At 42.5% G+C, this 18,366-nt stretch overlaps 1 protein-coding gene across 20 annotated transcripts in view; it reads right to left on the bottom strand.

Annotated features, from left to right (window-relative positions):
• MCF2L2 (MCF.2 cell line derived transforming sequence-like 2) overlaps positions 1-18,366 on the bottom strand; it is a 128,934-nt gene that overhangs the window by 99,964 nt on the left and 10,604 nt on the right. For 10 of the 20 annotated variants that reach the window (XM_015871533.3, XM_032446473.2, XM_085513195.1 and 7 more), the window contains exon 1: positions 9,149-9,849. The exons of 5 other annotated variants lie outside the window; for them this stretch is intronic. In XM_015871533.3, coding sequence (XP_015727019.2) covers positions 9,149-9,290 — 142 coding nt within the window. In that variant the 5' untranslated portion in view covers positions 9,291-9,849. Of the gene's footprint in view, positions 1-3,081; positions 3,269-9,148; positions 9,850-18,366 lie in introns of those variants that run through there. 5 more of the 20 variants (XM_032446472.2, XM_085513196.1, XM_085513207.1 and 2 more) reach the window with 3 other exon arrangements.

The following is an 18,366-nucleotide window of genomic DNA, read 5'->3' as shown; positions in this document are numbered from 1 at the left end:
TACAGGCAGGCACAGCAGAGAATCAGAATTCCCACTCATGTGCAGGTCAACATTACCATTATGCAATGCAAACAGTTCTAGTTTATCCTCAGATCACATCAGCTGCTAGCAAACTGCAAGGACTTCTTGAGGACTTGCTTGCAGTGCCTTTCAAGTCACAAGGAGTCCAGCATGTTCCTTCCTTACATTGGAAATGCAAACGAACCAAATTATTTTGGACCCAAACATAGAACTTCCCCCCGGAACATAGAAGCATTAGATCCAGGCTTCCTGGTGACTGCCAGTTCAGCACACCCCTCAGGCACATGCTTAGGGCAAGGTTAAGTCTGTGTGCAGCTGCTCTGAACTGAGAGGAAATGTTTAATGAAACAGCGCTCCAAGAACATGTACATTGAAATACGTCTTTTTCTAAGATGGAGGAACAGCCAGGGAGTTCAGACACAGAATTAAAACCTGAGCCAAGGGGATCCCAAGATTCAGAAGTAGTGATGTCGACAGCTCTCAATCAGGCTCACATGTACTTCAGAAAACAGTTCTTCACTCAAGTCAAACAGGTGGGCAGGCTGTCACCAACACAAGCAGGATGGGTCCTGCTGCTATGTTACGCAGCACTGTTGTTGTTACCATTCACCCTCGAAGGATTCTTTCAGCTTTCTGAGCCAACTTTAAAACATTTTGGTACAGACTTCCCTGGCAGAAGAAACTGATTTTGCTGCATTTTCCAGGTAACCACCTCTTGAAAAAACATCTTTTCATTCTTGTTTGGCCCTTTGGTGTATGTAACAAATAATTCATGATTGCCATGAAAGCCAAACTTTAAAAACTTAGGCAGAATTACAGAATCATACACTCTCACTGTTCAGCTCAGGTGGCTCTATATCCTATCCTGTTATGAAGACCCTTGATATAATACTGCTGTAAAATCGTATACCATCCATAAACAGCAAGGAACAAAAGAAACCCCATTCTGCATCATTTGCACAGCAAAATAATTGTTCTGTGGCAGATGTTACTTGATGTCAAGCAGCACAAAGGTGAAGGTGGAGATATTACATAGGGAATGTTACGTTCAGCTCTGTTACAAAACAATCTTTCCAGATTAAAAGATACCCAGGGCCAAGGTCTAATCTCAGTAACACTGAATCTGAATCTAGATATGCAGCAGCATAACCCAGCACCTTCTCTAGCCCCTCAGCAATAAACTTTTCTTGATAGTCTCTAATTTTTGCCAGAGAAAAGTTTATTCATTTTCTTCCCCCAAATCCACACTTCACAGCTACACTGGATTGCTGACACACAAATTCCATTGAACAGAATCCAATAACAGTTTCACATTTTCACATTGTCTGTTAAAATCCACCATGAATAACAAAAAACACATGTGGCGATCTGCAAAGCTAAAATATATAATGCTATAATACTTTAATGCTAAGACAATCAAGAGATACAGCAGGTTGGCCAGCAGGCTTCATTCCTTCCTCCCCAGAGTTTGCCAGCAGACAGTTTCACAGCTGAAACGTTATCTAAAAAAATCTTAGTAATTGGCTCAGTTCTGAACTACTGCATCCAGCAAAATCATTTTAGTGACTACCCATATGATTACATTACAAGGGATCACTCAGGGCAGGAGCTGAAGGACTGTTTTCTTGCTCACTCCTGAACATAAACCAGCTAACTAAAAACTATTTCCCTGGTTACTGCCATTGGAGACAGTGAGCCATAGCAGCCTTTGCTGCCAGCAGCACACTGAATACATAGCTCAGTAATGGGACAAACAGTGCACACAGCCACCCTGTCTGCTTAGGGAGACACAGCCACCCCTCCAGCAGTTTTCTCCAAGCACTCACCACCACCTCAGTTCAGATGCCCATTAGAAAAAGCAATAGAAGCACTTCAAAGAGCAGCGTCTCCCCCTCAGAGCCACAAACACTCACAGGCACAGTGCCCCCTCCTGTGTTGCAGGCTGGCTTCTCTGGAGTCCTGCTGCAGTAATGAGTTCACATGAGGCAGAGGGGAAGGATGACAGGAGGCAGCAGCCCTGGATCTAACCAGCACTGCACCAAAGAGCTGACGTTCTCCTGCACAAATTGCTTAGTAACTGCCTCAGCGCAAACCACAGCAGAGACCTCTGACACACACCATACCCATTTAACCCTCCCCAAGGTGCAGCTGCCTTCTCCCCTCCCAGGCTGCCCTTAGCTCAGATACTTGGATGCTTCAGAGGCATTTGGAGCTTAGCACAAATAGAAGTACATCCCTACAGAGACAAAACAAATTTACTTGCCTAGATTAAGGCATGGAAAGCTCTCTCATTAAAATAACTTTAAATAGCAGGGTATTCAGGGCCAAGGGAAACCACTGCTGTGGATAGCTATTGTGGAGGGATACCCCAAAGGCACACCCACAAGCCAGAACACAGTACTGTTATTTAAAGACAAAGTAAGACTATGAGATCTATAACTTCAGTGAGCAAAGGCAGCATTGGGGCAGGGGAGCAAGCAGTTCTAAACACCCAGGCCAACAAGTACTTCAGGACACAAGGTTGTACAGCACATTAATAAAGTACATGTGTGCTTCCATGTTCATGTGACAGCAGTAACATGGCAGCTATGCCTGCGGCAGTACTGTCTCATCACTTTATCTGCAGGTTTACTGATAAATTTGTATTACTGATATGGAAATGGAGGCACGGGGACAGGAATCCAGCTCACAAGCAAACCTCAGTTTCCTTTACTTGTACAATGAACAGCAGGCCAAGTTTGTTAATTCAATCAGGCTACTGGAATGGACCTCCATCTTAAGAATAATATTCCCAGTGCTTCTGTCATTCCCCCATCATCCAACCAACACAATGATTGCAGTAGTATAGAGTGAGAAAACAAGCTGAACTCCACGTAATTACAGACAAATGCCCAATCAAAGTAGAGCTTCACCATACGACAGCACCAGACACGCATAAGGCAGCTGCAGAGTTGGTGGATGAAGGCAGACTAAGAGAGCAGCAAGATGCAGAACATGTTTTTACATTGTGATTTCCTTCTTCAGCCTCTCCTAAACTGCATTCTAAGCAAATAAACTTACCAGCCGCAGCTTAATGTTACTCTGCTTCCCACACTGACACAAATGATCACATGTAAACGATTTGCAATCAAGCTGTCTCCTGTTCCAGCTACATTTTGCTCTCAGGAGGGTGGGAGCTTCAATACAGTGAACACACAGAACAGCCCAGCTGCAGCCCCAGCCCCAGCCCGGCTCCAATGGCAGCCCCAGGAACAGCAGAGCTGGGTACAGCCAAGGTCCGGTGTCGTGCAGTGCCCTCTCCTGGGCAGCACCCACAACCTTCCTGCAGAAGCTCATCTGTGGGAGCAGAGGGGGGTAAAGCTGTACAAGGGGTTATGGTCAAGTGATAAATCTTTGCTGATAAGCACGCCGGATCATTAGATCCTAAAAAATAACATTGAAATCCTGCCTGGAGAAGTTTTGCAGACAAAGGATCCAGCTGTGGAGGCAGAAGGCTAAATGTTACGCTGCAAGGGAGCACAGATGGCTAATGGCAAATGCTCCTGCCTCTATCAATTGAGCAGTATTTTGTCCCATCCATATATCATCCCACCAGCATTTGGAATAGAGTATTGATGTTTCAATTTTGTGCTATTGGAGAGCATCTACAGCACCAACGAAAGTTTACTTTAAAAAAGTATATAAATTCAAGGACCTGATTCTCATTTCCAGTGGACCATCTCAGCATCTGACATACATCATCCATGTGTTCACAGCTGTAAGTGTGGCACTCCAAAAGCAGGACAAGGAACAGCTCATACCCTGTTGCCTCTAACTCACATCCTCTTCCTGGATGCTTTCACTGCAGGACCAGAGGGGACCACCATCATCATTGTGTTTGACTTGTAGAACACACAAGAAGTTCACCAAAATTGGATTAAAGCAGCGTTTCAGAAAGCTCTTTAATCTTATGTTAAAGGCTGTAGTCAAATGCAAATCCACTGTTTCCCCCACAGTTGGCCTAATGTAGAGAAATTGGCTTGTGTTCAAAGCTCTCACTTTAATTTCCAGCCCAATGATTTTTCTGGTTTTGACTAAAATAAACATAAAAATTCATAATTTTCCTCACTTACATCTTTTCACTGGTAGATGATCCTTCTTGAGCCCAGCTGTAAAGTCAACCTGCAGAGGTTCAAGGGAGGATGTGACAAGTATCCCATTGCTTTACCTCTTCCCATCTCACCTTAGCTCTTCCTAATGCTAGCAGACAATTACCTTTTTAATTAACAGGATCTCAGTTTCATAATCAGATCTTCAGTCGTACAGACTGTAATTCCTTAGAGTGGGCTGCTGTGGGGCCTTCTATCAAGGTAGTGATTGAAGTTTAGACAAATAAATGGAACTCTGCAGTCGTGAGTTTAATGTCTTAGACAGGAGCAAGATCTTAATAGGAAAGAGGTGCAGCCTTTGTGCAGAACAGACTTGCTGAAACACCTGGCTTAGAAAAGGTAAAATAAGAAATGTTTGGTCAATACTTTTTGTCTGCTGCAGAAGATTGGAAGATTTTGTACCCTTGAGAAATAGAATGATGCAAGAAGGACAAAAGCCTGTAAAAGAGGACACCTGGTACAGTCTAAATATTCATAGGTAGGAAGCTGGGATGCTACAGGGAAGCATTCTTTTCTGCTTGAATACCAGTAGTTCCATTAGATAATATCACATGGGTGAAGGAGAAGAATCTGTGACAAAAAGAAACCTAATGGAGCAAGCTGATCCATAGAAAGATCCAGATGATAAAAGGAGCAACAGAATTCATATACAAGACCAGCATACCACGACAAATGTTGGTCCTTAAGCGGCACTTGAAGAGGCAGATGTGGGTGAAACTGGAGAATAAGCTCCACTGGCAGAACCTGAATGAGAGCTCTGCATGGACTGTGACCTCCCTGTACATTCAGCATCATTTTTCCCTGAAGTCTTCAGCACAAACTGAGCTATTATCCTACAGTAATAAATTCTGCAAGTTAACAAAACATTACAAATTACAGCAATCTGTCTATCCCTGTTTAATGCTTTTCCATTTTTTTCTGAGTTGTTTCTTGTTCTGGAATCCCAGAAGGAATGAGGAAACAAACACCCAGAAGGCCTCCAGTATAACTGGTCCTTTGAGAATTTGTTCTCTTGATCTCCACAGCACTTATTTCTCAAAACTTTTAAAATGGAAATCAGACTGTGCCCTCTCTGTTTTCATTACTGTTTTCTGGACTCTTTGATTTGTAAGCAGCATTCAGTACCATTCATTTGCAGCAAAGCAGCTTGGATACCAGTGGGAAGAGGTGAAGAGAGACCAAAGCACCTAAGATAAGGATCATGATTACAGAAATCTCTGCAGAAACCAGAATATTTCCTTCACAGTGTGAGCTGACTGAAAAAAAAAAGAAAGGAAATACCCCTAGGTAGTATTTTACATCAGAGAATAATATGGACAGAATACAAATAAAGCAAGAAAAAAATTCTGACCAATGCATGAGGAGCCACTGCAATTGGATCTGAATGAGATATGAAATACCTTGCATTTACACTGCAGATTTCAGCCTTCATGACAATCTCAGTAATTTTCCCCAATAACCAGGAAGGCTTTTCTCATTTATTTCACTACTGAAGGAAAAGGTGCTTCAAAAAGTACAAGAAATTTCAGCCTGGCCTCATTCAGATGGGATTTCATTCTGCAGCAGAGCCAAAGGAGCCATTTTCTATCTAAATCCTCAAACGCCCTTCATCCATTTCCAATATGTCAGCTCCCTTTCCTTCCTGAACAGACAGATCTGAAAAGTTGCTTTTCATTTCCTGCAGTAACAGACACAGCAGTGGGACAGAGCAAGTGCCCACGATTACTGGACAGTCGTAAGTGCAGCATTCTTCTGTCCTGGGGAAGGACAAAAGCAGAAATGTGATGTCAGCTCAAGAGAGAAATCTCCAAATTACTGACAAATGGGATCTTGGCTGTTTTTCTGCAGCATCTGCAAAATCCTGAATAGCTTCAGTAATGAACTGCATATTCCTCAGCATCTGCAGATTCATTGCCCTGTTTTATGAAGCCACCAGCCATAGTTTAAAATCACACATTTATTAAGTTGAAAATGTATAGTCCACGTGGAGCCTCAGGCTCGACGGCACACGGAAACATGGTCCATTCAACCAACACTCAACCATCCACATCAAGCCCATTTAGCTGTGTGATCCCTTGTGAGCTATTGGAGGATTCGAGAATCACAATGCAAGACATATGAAGGGCATCTGGGGACAGAGGGAACAACATTGGCAGGAGATGTCAGAATGCATAAAAGTTGTTAGTCAGCAGCTGGATGACATGAGTAGTCATGTCACTGTTGACAAGACAGGAGCCTCTGTCCATGAATTATGAGTCTATCCTTTGCTTTCAGTTTCAAGATCTCATGCGGAACGAAGAGCACTACAAGGAGGGACACCTCTGGACTGGGGTCCCTGCTACACTTCTTGTCTGTCTTTCTGAGGGCTCCTTCCCCTTTGTTTTCAGGTGTCACACCCGCACACTGCAGATGCACAGAATCTCAGGGTTATGTACTGATGCTCACAGGAATATTTGTTTGCATATCAGATGTGCAAAGGGGACCTAAGAACCTGCAAGCCAGCTCTTACAGTAATATCCTGCCCCTGGCAGGGCTCCTTTTCCCTGTCTTCTGTGTCAAGCTAGGGAGGACTGAGCATTTATTGCTTACCTTCCGCTGATTTGTTTGTTTGTTTTTAACAAGCATTCCCTATTTTCATTTCTACATATACAGGTAACTACAACCACCCTTTCAATCACTCATCAAAACAAATCACATTGATTCAAAGGAAGCCTTGAACTCGCATGACCAGACACTGGGTTAGCCCAGCCCATCACTGCCTGCTACTGGCATTGGTGATCTACTGTAGGTTACCTGCAGATAGATAGATATATAGATAGATATAGACAGATCTATATATGCAGATAGATAGATGCAATTACCTGACAGTATTTACAGTGTTTCCCAGATGACAAAAATGCTTTGTACTTCTGAATGCCTGAAGTATTACTGAGGAAGCAGCAGCTGATTAGTGCTAGATAACAGCCCAGCTGGATCTTTACATTTAGAAAGGGTATTTCCAAGTGAGAGTTAAGTTAGAACATGCCCCAGAGATCCAGTACACTGCGTTGTCACTGTGTTCAATCAGAGCCATCCTCAGAAAAAGGCACGTATGCAGCCCTACAGCTTGCCAACAAAGCTTTGCTAGTAGCAAAAAGACTAGGAAGATAGAGCAGGCATGGTCACTACATGAATTGGTTGTCACCAGTTTGTTTTCACAGCTCACGCAGCTCCGATAGATGCAGCCGAAGGCACTCTGTTACTAACAGTAATATAACTTCATTCCTTCGTATGGCCTCTGGGCTAGAATTTCTAATGAAAGCAGAAAATACTTTCTTCTGCCTCACAAAATGGAAACATGCTCAGACTGAGCTGACTCACAGCCCGTTCCCTTGCAGAAAATAATTTTCCAAAGTATTTCTGCCTGTGACACTGTGCCAGGTCATCTCTCAACACGCTACGCAGGGAAGGTGTTTCCCTGGGAACAGTAACCATGGCAAAACCAGTGTCTTCCCCTTTCTACTATCTACAGGAGGAGAAAGAACAGCAGATGCCTGCGTTCTGCCTCCAGTTGGTCCACAGACCCCCAGAGCCATAAGGACCTGATCACAGACTCGAGAGAAAGGGAGAGGAATTCTGTTCATTTACTCACATACCAGGCATTTTTGTCATGCTACACTGTAAACTCAGAATGCCTCATTACAAAGAGTGCAACTGGAAACATCAGTGTTAGTGACAAGTCAGCCAAATACAACAATGTGTAGGTAGGCACCAAGCCCAAAAATCAGCACAGATAAATGGCCAACAGAAACAGAGGTACAATGGGATGGCTTTGCAGTTTTCAAACCCTGGCATTGTGCATTAGAGCCCTATTAAAGAAAGCATTTGCAAACCCCAATCTGCTGTAAGCAGTAGTTGCCAGCAGATCACCTGCTTCTGGCCCATCTCTTTTTCTGCAGAATGGTCTCGATTTCTCACATTGAGCACAACTCTCAGATACATGGATTTCCAGACAGTAATGATAAGGAAGAACCAAAACAAGCTGCAGCTTCAGCCCGTGACCATTCTGAAAGCAGAGCTTTGCTGATGAGCTAACTAAATGATAGTAACACAACAGTAATTGAAAGCACAATCACACTGCGTGCTTTTGGGGATCTTTTTGTCACACACTAGTGAACTTTAGGAAACAAAGCTAAAGCAAACAGACAAGCAAACATGTTATATACTTCTGGATTCAGGGTTGGAAAGTTCATATGCAAGTAAATAGAGCAAATGATAGCAAAGGGCTCCTTAATGGCAACAAACAGGGGAAAAAAAATGCTCAGTGATTCAGCAGTCCTAAAAGATGATGAAACAGTCAACAGTGTGGATTTGAACTAGCATTATTCCACTTCAGAGCTAATGTGCAATTAACACGCATTGCCAGGACAACAGCACCTTGTACTAGGAACTCACTCAGCAAAGAACACTGCCTGGTACCCAGTGCGAATGATACAGAGCACAGGCTGACAGTCTGAGTTTCTGTAATGGTACAGACACACAGTGAGAAAGATACTGACCTTCCACACAGTAATTTAGAAGCAGTGTGACAGGGTCAGTTGGGTCATGAGACCCACTACCACATCTCCTTACATTAATTCCAAAGGGGTATTTCACATGCACAACCAATACCTGCTCCACACTCACGTATAGAAAACTCAGTGCCTAACACCCAAGTATTAAATAAACATTTATTCAGAATGAGCTGAGCATTCCTTTTAACCTTCTCTGGGCCAAATCACTGCAAATATCCCAGATGTATCCAGCCAAGCCAAATGATACAGACGCACCAGAGTTAATATCCAGCTCAGACAGTTGACTTTAAATTATTCACCACTGGCTCCTCAGAAAAAAAAAGCACAACCATTAGAAAAACAAGCTCCTTTTGTAAATCTCCTAGGAATGCAGTGCAGCTACAATTCAGAGAAGATGCTATTATTTTTAAAAGATGCTGCACATACCTTTCTTTGCCATACACTCCAGTCTAATGCATCCTCCTATGAAATCATGATAAGATTTCATTTCTCCTTCTGTTATCCGAACAGCGGTGAAAGGTGGATTCCTGGGCACCTGTTGTCCACATTTCCGACACCGAGAAGCCATTGCCAGAGTTCAGGAGATTCTTGTCAGGAATCTGCTCTCTGTTCGCTGGAATCCAGCCTGGTTCTTCAGCTGCCAGTCCAGCCTGGTGACTTTATCCCACTTAGTTCATTCAAGGTCACCCTCGCCAGCAGGATGTTCGCCATTGCAATTGGCTAAGACTTTTATAGGCTTACTGACTGTTTGTTTCTCCCTCCTTGCTTTCAATATCAGTTTACTTTATTCTCTCATTCAGAATGAAAGCTGTGAACCTCAACACAGCCAATGCCCTGAATGGCTTCCTTATTATTAATTTAAAGCTATCCTACAAGCTATGATGAGAAGAAAGGATCTCAGAAGCACGTTGCAAGATCACAGGATGCCCCTTAAAAAACACACCAAATTTGTCCACAAAATTTTTCTTTAAGAAAATATTTTTCTTCATGACTTTTGCTCTCTACAAGGTTTTTGATCCTATGATTCCTCAAGATTAACACTGGGCTTTTTTTTACTTCTGCGTTTCAGCTTGGACACTGCAAGGAGACTGCTCTGCAGAGCTGCTCAGCCAATTACTCATATGTCTGGCGGTGGTGCTGGGAAGCTGCAACTGTACAGAAAAGCCCTCTGCTGCTGTGCACAGCCCCTGCTCGTAAGATCTGATAACCTAAATGAACAGTGGCAAACAGAGAACAGAAGGGAGCTATTGCTAGCAGGTACATACTGTTAACTGGGCACCCCCCACCCAAACTTTTCCTCCTTTAATGATAGTTTGACACTCATATTTGGATATTAGAACACATTTTAAAATCTCTTTGAAGGTGCTGGATATTTAGGATTTTTCCCCCCACTCTTATCTATTCCCATAATGAAAATTTACCGATCAGATAACCTGGTGAAGAAACTAGTACCTAGGAAACTGAGTGCAGAGAGCACTCAATCCCAATGTAGTAAAATAAAAAGGAACCTTTGCTGGAGGGGCGGAACTGCATAGGAAATGCACAAATGGGCACCAGACTAGTATTGGTGACAGTGCAAAGAATACAGCAAGAACCTAATAGCTCAGGGCCAAGCTGCAGCCAGAGCTTAAATGCAGGGACCCAAGCACAGAACAAGATTGCTGCAAGGATCTTTTCTCTGTCTCAGTCACTATCACCTGCTGGCACTTTTCACAGCTATACCCAGAGTTAATCAGCTTGCAGCCATCTCAGATCACAGCTGAACCCTATAAACAGGGGAAAAGGAGAATACAAAGACAAATCAGAGAATGAATGAGAGAGGCAAAGATGCACAGGAGGAAAAAAACAAAAGTCTTCCATAATGCTGCTCCTAACAAGACAAATAAATACATGGACAAAGAATAATTCCTGGTGGTTAAAGTACAGAAGTGTTAACACAGCTCTACTTCTTCCCTACCAGTTCCAGTGCTTCCCTGCCACAGTGAGCTGTTTGAGCTTCCTAACCCTGTTCTTTTGCTGGTAGAAAGCTATAAAAGAGATCCCTACTGTTAAAGATTTGTGCTCCCATCCTCTGGGTTTAATGCATGCCATAAAGTTGGTCACCCTTCAGTCTCTGCCAAATCCCTGCCCAAGTATTCAGCTACAGGGCACAAAGTTTACCACAGGGACCAGGTACAGAGGTGCAGGGGGTTTATATTCACGCAAGTTTATTTCAGGTATGTTTCACAAGCAGCTGGACTTGCCTTCCCCAGCATCACAAACCTCTGACTCTGCAGACTTGAAAGCTGCACTGTTTCCTACCACACAAACAATTACCTCCTGCACCAGATGTGTGTGCCCAGGAGCTGCTGTGGTGAGCAATTTACTGTAAAGCTTTTATGTAGCATGTCACCAAATATGTACTCAGCATTCATAATTGATGCTTTCAACGTTTTATTTCTTTAGATAAAAAGGTATCAGCCTGACTGAAAGCAAGTTATTGCTCTGTAAACACAGAAGAGCACAGTGGAGGGAACAGATACAGGAGAGAGGCAGGAATGTTTCCAGAGACACACAGAATGGAGGGGAGTTACTTTCCTGCTGCTCCAGACACCCACAGCAACGTGATTGAAAACAATAAAGAAGAGGACATTTTCTGCTGGTGAACTGCCAGTATTGCTTAGCAACAGCACCTGGGTTGGGCTAGCAACAAAAAAGCAAGTAAATAGGGTAAGAGTTTCATCAAAAATAAGAAGGAATCCCAGATATCTTCAGCTGACATTAGCAAAAAGCCTGAGGGATTGTACTACTTACTAGTTTTGTTAGAAATACCTATTCATCTTGGAATTTGAGCCCCCCCAGAGCCTTGTAAGAATCCTCAAGTTCAGTAGATTAGACTCAAAATTGTCTCTCTATCCACTAGTGATGTCAGAAACAAACAATTAAATCAGCATTATGATACTTAACTTATTTGTGGAGACCAGCAGCTCCCCTCATGCATGCCCAGTACACTACAAGGCTGAGAAAGAAAGAATCTAAATTCATTGCTGCTATTTAGATTGATACACATGGAAGTTAAGAAAAAAAAAACACATTTTATTGCCATCCTGCTTCAGACTTCTCTTTGTAGAAACGTTTTATTTGAAGTTTGAACTGTGCATTTTGTTAGCTATGCTGAAAGACACTGTTTCTTTCATATATACCATAGTGACCTTCTTTCTGCCTCCCTCACCATTCAGACTGTGAATCTGATGAAACCAAAAGGCATTTCAGCAGCCTGAAAACTTATTTTCAGATTATTTTTTCTAAAGGCATTGTTTCAAACCCCAAGGAGTTAGCGGAACAAGTGGAAGAAGGATCTCTGCTGGTAGAATTCCTTTTAGCATAGAGAACTATTGCAAGGGCAGCATGTAGTCACTGCACCAGGAAGTACTAATTCCAGTGCCATATGGCTTCAGAATCTCATTACACTGATCTGCTTAAAGTGACTTTGTAACTGACAAGGAAAACATTTCTGGGCACCTCAACAGTGGGAGATAAGAACTCTGTCGCTGCTGGAGCAAATTAATTCCCATAGAGTCATAGAATCATTTGAACTGGAAAGGACCCTTAAAGGTCATCTGGTCCAACTTCCTGCAATGAACAGGAACACCTACAGATCCATCAAGTACCCAGTGTCTGGTCCAGCCTCACTTTGAGTGTCTCCAGGAATGGGGCATCTACCACATCTCTGTGCCAGTGCTTTCCTATCCTTGTCTTTAATAAAACCCAAAAACTTTCTATCAATCAAATATCCCCTCTTTTAGTTTGAGACCATTTCCCTCTGTCTTGTCACAACAGAACTTGCTCCAGTGTCTGTCTCCTACTGTCCCATAGTCGTCATCCCTTCCCATCTGCCTCCCCCCCAATTATTGAAACGCTGCCCTCAGGTCTCCCCGGCACCTTCTCTTCTCCAGGCTGAGCAGCCCAAGTTTTCTCAGCCTTGTAGGAAAGGTGTTCCATCCCCTGGATCATTTATAGCCCTACTGTGGATGCACTCCAACAGATCCACATCTCTCCTTTACTGAGGACTCCACATCTGGACATGTTACTCCAGATGAGGTCCTCATGAGATTCTCCTAGGCCCTCTGCAGTGTAGAACAGCTTCTGGCAGTACGGCTTCCTTCCCTGAGGAGCAGCTGTGTGCATTCCCCAATTGAAGCAGCACTTTTTATTTTTTGCTGCTGTCAATCCTAACTTAAAGCAGATAAACACTGAAACCAAGAAGCCACAGATATAAAAATAGGATCTTTAAGAATCACAAGGGCTGTTGATACTGAAGGCTGCTGGACACATGCCAAGCATTAGCTGAACAGAAAGAAACAGCTTCTCACATTACGAAGTACAGTGAAAGAGTGTCCAGCGTTTCATTGCTGTCTCTCTAACACTCAACATCAGTAACTACATAGGGTGAGATATTGGACACAAGGGACAATTGACCTTCCCCTGTCTGCATGTGTGTGCACAGACATTCACTCAGTTACTTGAGCAGTCCACTGGGAGAAAGGAACTCCTATCTATATCCTGAACACACAGCTTTGTCTGATTGGGTTTTCTCTGCTGGCAGATACACATCAGACACACTTCTTCCACATTCCCTAGGGCAATGCTTGCATCCTTCAAGGAAACTGAAGATAAATAGATACAAACTATATCAGTCAAAACAGTTACTCTCCTTAACTAAGCAACAGCAAGAATGGATAACCTGTTAGTACATGCATGGGTAGCAAGAATGCTCCATTTACCTGCCACATAATGCACAGAGCACAGCATGAAAGAGATGCTGCCCTATCGCATACAACCACGCTTCCAGATCTCTTCCTCTGTCTTCTAACCAGCACAAACACCGGTTTTCATTGTCTTACTTTATCTTGATTCTGTAATGTCTAATCGCAGTGTAAAATAACAAGCTGCCCTCTCACAAGATTTACAAGAACTCAAGAATATCAATCCTTTGTCAAAACCAGGCAAGGTCTGGGGACCTTATATGCTAACAGGCAGGTAGGTCTGCACAGTGCCAAAGAGGTCTAATAGTTTCAGAAGCAGAGCAGCATACAGCTGCACAAGATAACTTACCTTAACAGAGACAGTGGACAAAGGACCTTTCCCACCAACCCAGCACCATTCATACTCTAGGACATGCTAAAGACTGTCCGCACAAGGTTAGACCTTTGCTTAATGTAAGTTAAGCACGGTGCTTTTGACTTCAGTAAGGACTTAAATTGCCTAAAGCTGAGCAGTGCTGTGTTCTGATGAGATAAGAAATTACTGTTTTGTCTGCCAGGAAACCCCTCTGCAAATACTTTCTGCTGACCAGCCCAGATTAGCTTAATAAAATGTATCTCAATCACACATCTGTTTGTGGACCCAAATCCCAGTAAGCGTAAGCCCACTTCATGGGATATAATGTTAAGTAATGCTCTGTACTTCTCAAGTGATTCTCAGCTGAGCACTTGGGCACCCCAGAGAGATTGCTGCTCCCATGAAATGGAAGACCTCCCACTTAATTGCCAATAAAGTGAGGCACTGTAAGAATATAAGTTTTTTTTTCAGTTTCATTTAACAGCGCACCTGGGGATCATTTGAAGAAGGCCCAAGGGCAGCAAAAGCAGCAGGAATAACTTTACCTAAATTTTCACAGCACAAAAGTAAAAACTGAGAGAAGAATGTGCTAAAAGCAGGTAGGCAGCCACCTCCCACTTGCTTGAGATTCCTTTGAGTTAGTTTATGCTAATGGAGAATCTTTAAATGTAAAGAAGTTCTGCTTAAAGAAACAAGAACAAAATGGCATGGAAGTGGCTCAAAGCTCCAAAGTTGACTATTAGTAATATTCTGATGGCAGTGGAATCGCCTTTTCTGCACTGCTGTAGCATAAATTCACATCATTCTGCACAATGTTTCCCTGTCTGCCTTTTGTTTTAAATATAGTTGGATCAAGAACAGCAGTTATCAGAAGTACAAAGAATAAAGGAATATATTTTTAACTTGTATCAGAAGCATTATAAAAACCCACCAATGAGCTCCAACATCTCAGTACAAATAATGAAGTGCAAGGAACGAGCTGGAAACTGAAGCCCAAGGTATTCCTATGGTTTGTCTAAGTTCAATTGCAACTACTGCAGTAAATCTGGAAGATAAATGGGGACATAATAAGAAATATTTATCTCTTGGTTGCAGCACTAGAGTGTTTTCTGACTTATCTTGATATTATTTGTAGATATCCTCATCTTTTCAACACTGTATTATAAAATAGCATCTTGCTCATTAAGGCTTTACAGCTGCTGCTTGTGTCAGGCTAATTACTATTACATACTGTTTCAGGGGCAGCAGGTCTGATAGTGAAGGAAGCTAAACAAACTGAAAAGAATGAGCTAATTCACTGAAATAAAAACAAAATACAAAAGTAGCTTATAATTCAGGCACAATTATGGATCCCAAATTCAGCACCTATAGCAGATATAGGCTATATTGAGAAAGTATTTTCTATCTGAAAGCAGCATGTAATCAGAGTACTGACTGCATTAGCCAGCCCTCATTGACAGAGCATCCTCACCTGAGGATGTTCATTGATGTTTAGGTAATATTTATGTTAGGATTGCTCATATTTGTATTTAGGTCCATTAATACGCATCATAACAATCATAACACAAATATAAAGAAATGTAAATATAAACATAAACAATCCTAATCTAAACTTTAGCAATCCCAATATAAACATTGTCAATCCCACATAAATGTAAAAAATCCCAATGTAAACATAAATCAATCTAAATATAAGCATAATGTTTGCATTATGGTTTACAATAATGGTTACATCACATTTATGTTTACATAGGCACTTCTTTATGGTTATGTTAGGATTATTTGTAATAATGTTATATTATGTTAATATAACAACAAATTCATACCTTTGCAAAAGAAAAGCAGCCATGAGTTTAGTTTCGTTCTTATATTTTTTAGAAGTTAAAGTGATGCATTCACTGAGTTATAAAATAAGAAATAAATTGTATGTAAAATTTAAACTTTAACTGTTAGAAATAATGCTATGCATGTGTAACTTTTAATAAATAAATAATAAATAATAAAAATTTGCATCTCCATTCTGCTCTAGGTCAGATGGAAAGTTTAAATACAGAACTTGTGTACCCAGACTTTCCATATACCAGCACTAATATGAGCTTTTTTTTTTCTTTGAAGACTGCTTCTTCCTTTAAATTTATGCCATGAGGGTGTTTTGGATCCTGATGCTACTGTGCCATGAACTGTGAGATGGCCTTGCTCCTTGCTTGTGTACAGCAGGATGGTTTTGGAATGGTTACACCGTGCTGTGCCCTCTAGTGGTCCCCGCACAAAAGAGGAAGCGATGGGGCTCGGCCCATGAATATCGCAGGATGGGGTGTCTACCAACAGAAAGCAATTCCTGGGTACCAAGCCTGCAGTGCCAGTAAATCTCATGGAGAAGGCAGAGTTGGGCAGAGGTGTTTCAGCCTCGCTTCTGTGCCCAACTCAATAACACTCTGTCTTTCAGCTGCTCTGAGAAAGGAAAACAAAAATTGGACTGTGTTCCTGGGGAACTTCTGACACTAGAAGCTGTAGCACAAAATGGCACTGACATACCCACCCGCTGTCCTCTCCACTGGGGATGGACAAGGCTACTCCAGCACAGTTGTCTTCCTGAGACCAACAGATACTCCCCAGCACACCTCAGGCAGCAGCCCTGCTGTGGTTCCTCTTGGACAGAGAAGGTGGCAGGGAACCACTGGTTCTTTCATCCCTCCTTCCTATGGCTGACCTGGAGACCTTGCACAACAACAGCACGCCAGGTCTGAAGAGAGGAGTAGGACAGGCAGAGCACGGCCTGTTACAGAACTGGTGTTGCAGATGCTGTAGCAGAATGGGCACAGAATAACTCTGACAGATTCCTCATAGCTCCAGTCCAAACAGCAATGTCCTCCAAGTGCACTTGGCTGTTTGCTTTTTCTCAATCAAGATGCAACTATGCACATGGCTCTGCTGTATAACCAGAGCATAATTCAGTGTGATCCAGAGCGATGATTGCACATTGCTGACACTGCATTCTCCCCTATCTGAAAACAAAGCCAGAAAGCTTCTGAACTACAGAAATAAGGACCAAAATCTTTACCTCCAACTGATCTGTGAGCCCACTGTGAATCCTCTGTTGATCCAGTGTGGAAGAGAACAAGATGCTCAACAGTGATAACAATGTAAATATCTGGGACTTCTGAAATGGCAGCTTTTAATCTTAAAAAAATAAATAAATCACACTAGTGCTGAGTGAGCTAATCACCAGAACAAGGATGAGCCAGTTTTTTCTGGTAACCTTCCTGCACCAATTACTGGCATGTAATTGCTGTGAGCTTTCTGATTAGTTATTCACTGATGTGAGCTCAGGGTCATACTAAGACTCAGAGCTATTTCTGTTTGAAATAACCTTTTATCTGAATATTGCAAGATCAATAGAATTATTTCAATGTATGTCATTAGCTTTGGCTTTTATGCTGTAAACACCAATATTGATCAGTTCAGCAATGAAACGAAGCCTTGGCTTTAGAGATCTCTAAACCAAAGTGTAATGGGTATGTCACGGGTTACTTAGATTTACCTATGCCCGTGACAGGGGAAGCCACCCCACGCCCCCCCCCGGGGCCCGGAAAGGAGGGGGAAAAGGGGAGTGGGATAAAACAGCGACAATCTAAGGAGGAAAAACTTATTTTACTAAATATGATATCGAAATACAAGATAACACAATATAATATAATTAAGGCTAACAAAATCGAACGAAACAGAGAGAGAGAGTCTCCGAAAACCGAGAGGCCTACTGTGAACTCTAGGCGACACGGCTGGAACGCTTCCCACTCTCCGAGAAGTTCGAGAGAAGAAGGAGGGCACTCCAGCCTGGGAACGAGATTATATAGAGTCCTGGTCCCGTGACTTATTGTTACTCCTGTTGTTCTCTGGGATATGTAGTCTTCTTCTGTGGACTGCACATTCAACAGAAGTATCCATACTTGACATGATGTTATGATGTGGAATACTGATAGCAAAATTACAAAATTACAAAACCATGACATCGAACATGTAACAGTGAATTTCAGACTCAAAGGAGGGAAATATATTATCTCCTTTGTTGTGTGAAGGATTATCGACTGACAGCGAGAAGCAAAACCTCCTGACACTAATTCTAGTCACAGCAATTCTATTAGCACGTGGAATCCATACCAGAAGATGATACCAGAGATGCCAGTAGCAGTGGGACAACCTGCTACATATAAAAATTATACAAGGGCTACTCTGAAAGTATTGCCTCCCATGTTACTGTGTTGTCCTGCAATATCAGAGGTTGGTATTGGTGCTGTGGCAGTAGAGGCTGAACCTTCCCACCAGTATCCCATTGCATGTTGTTGCTGTGTGACAGATGGCAGCATGTGTCTGACATGGAAGTGTGTATGAAGCAAACGTGTGTCACTGAGATTCTCCACATGGAATAAATGGCACCTATTGACATTCATCGACACCTGCAGAACGTTTATGGAGACCAAACAGTGGATGTGAGCACAGTGAGGCAGTGGAGTGGTGCATTTTCAGCAGTAATGACAGCAGTGTGC

This window comes from Coturnix japonica, chromosome 12 (genome assembly GCF_054131305.1).
Source record: "Coturnix japonica strain WE chromosome 12, WE-NBRP24, whole genome shotgun sequence".
NCBI lineage: Eukaryota > Metazoa > Chordata > Aves > Galliformes > Phasianidae > Coturnix > Coturnix japonica.
Note: the sequence above shows the minus strand (reverse complement) of the source record. Positions and strands in the feature narration are given on the sequence as shown.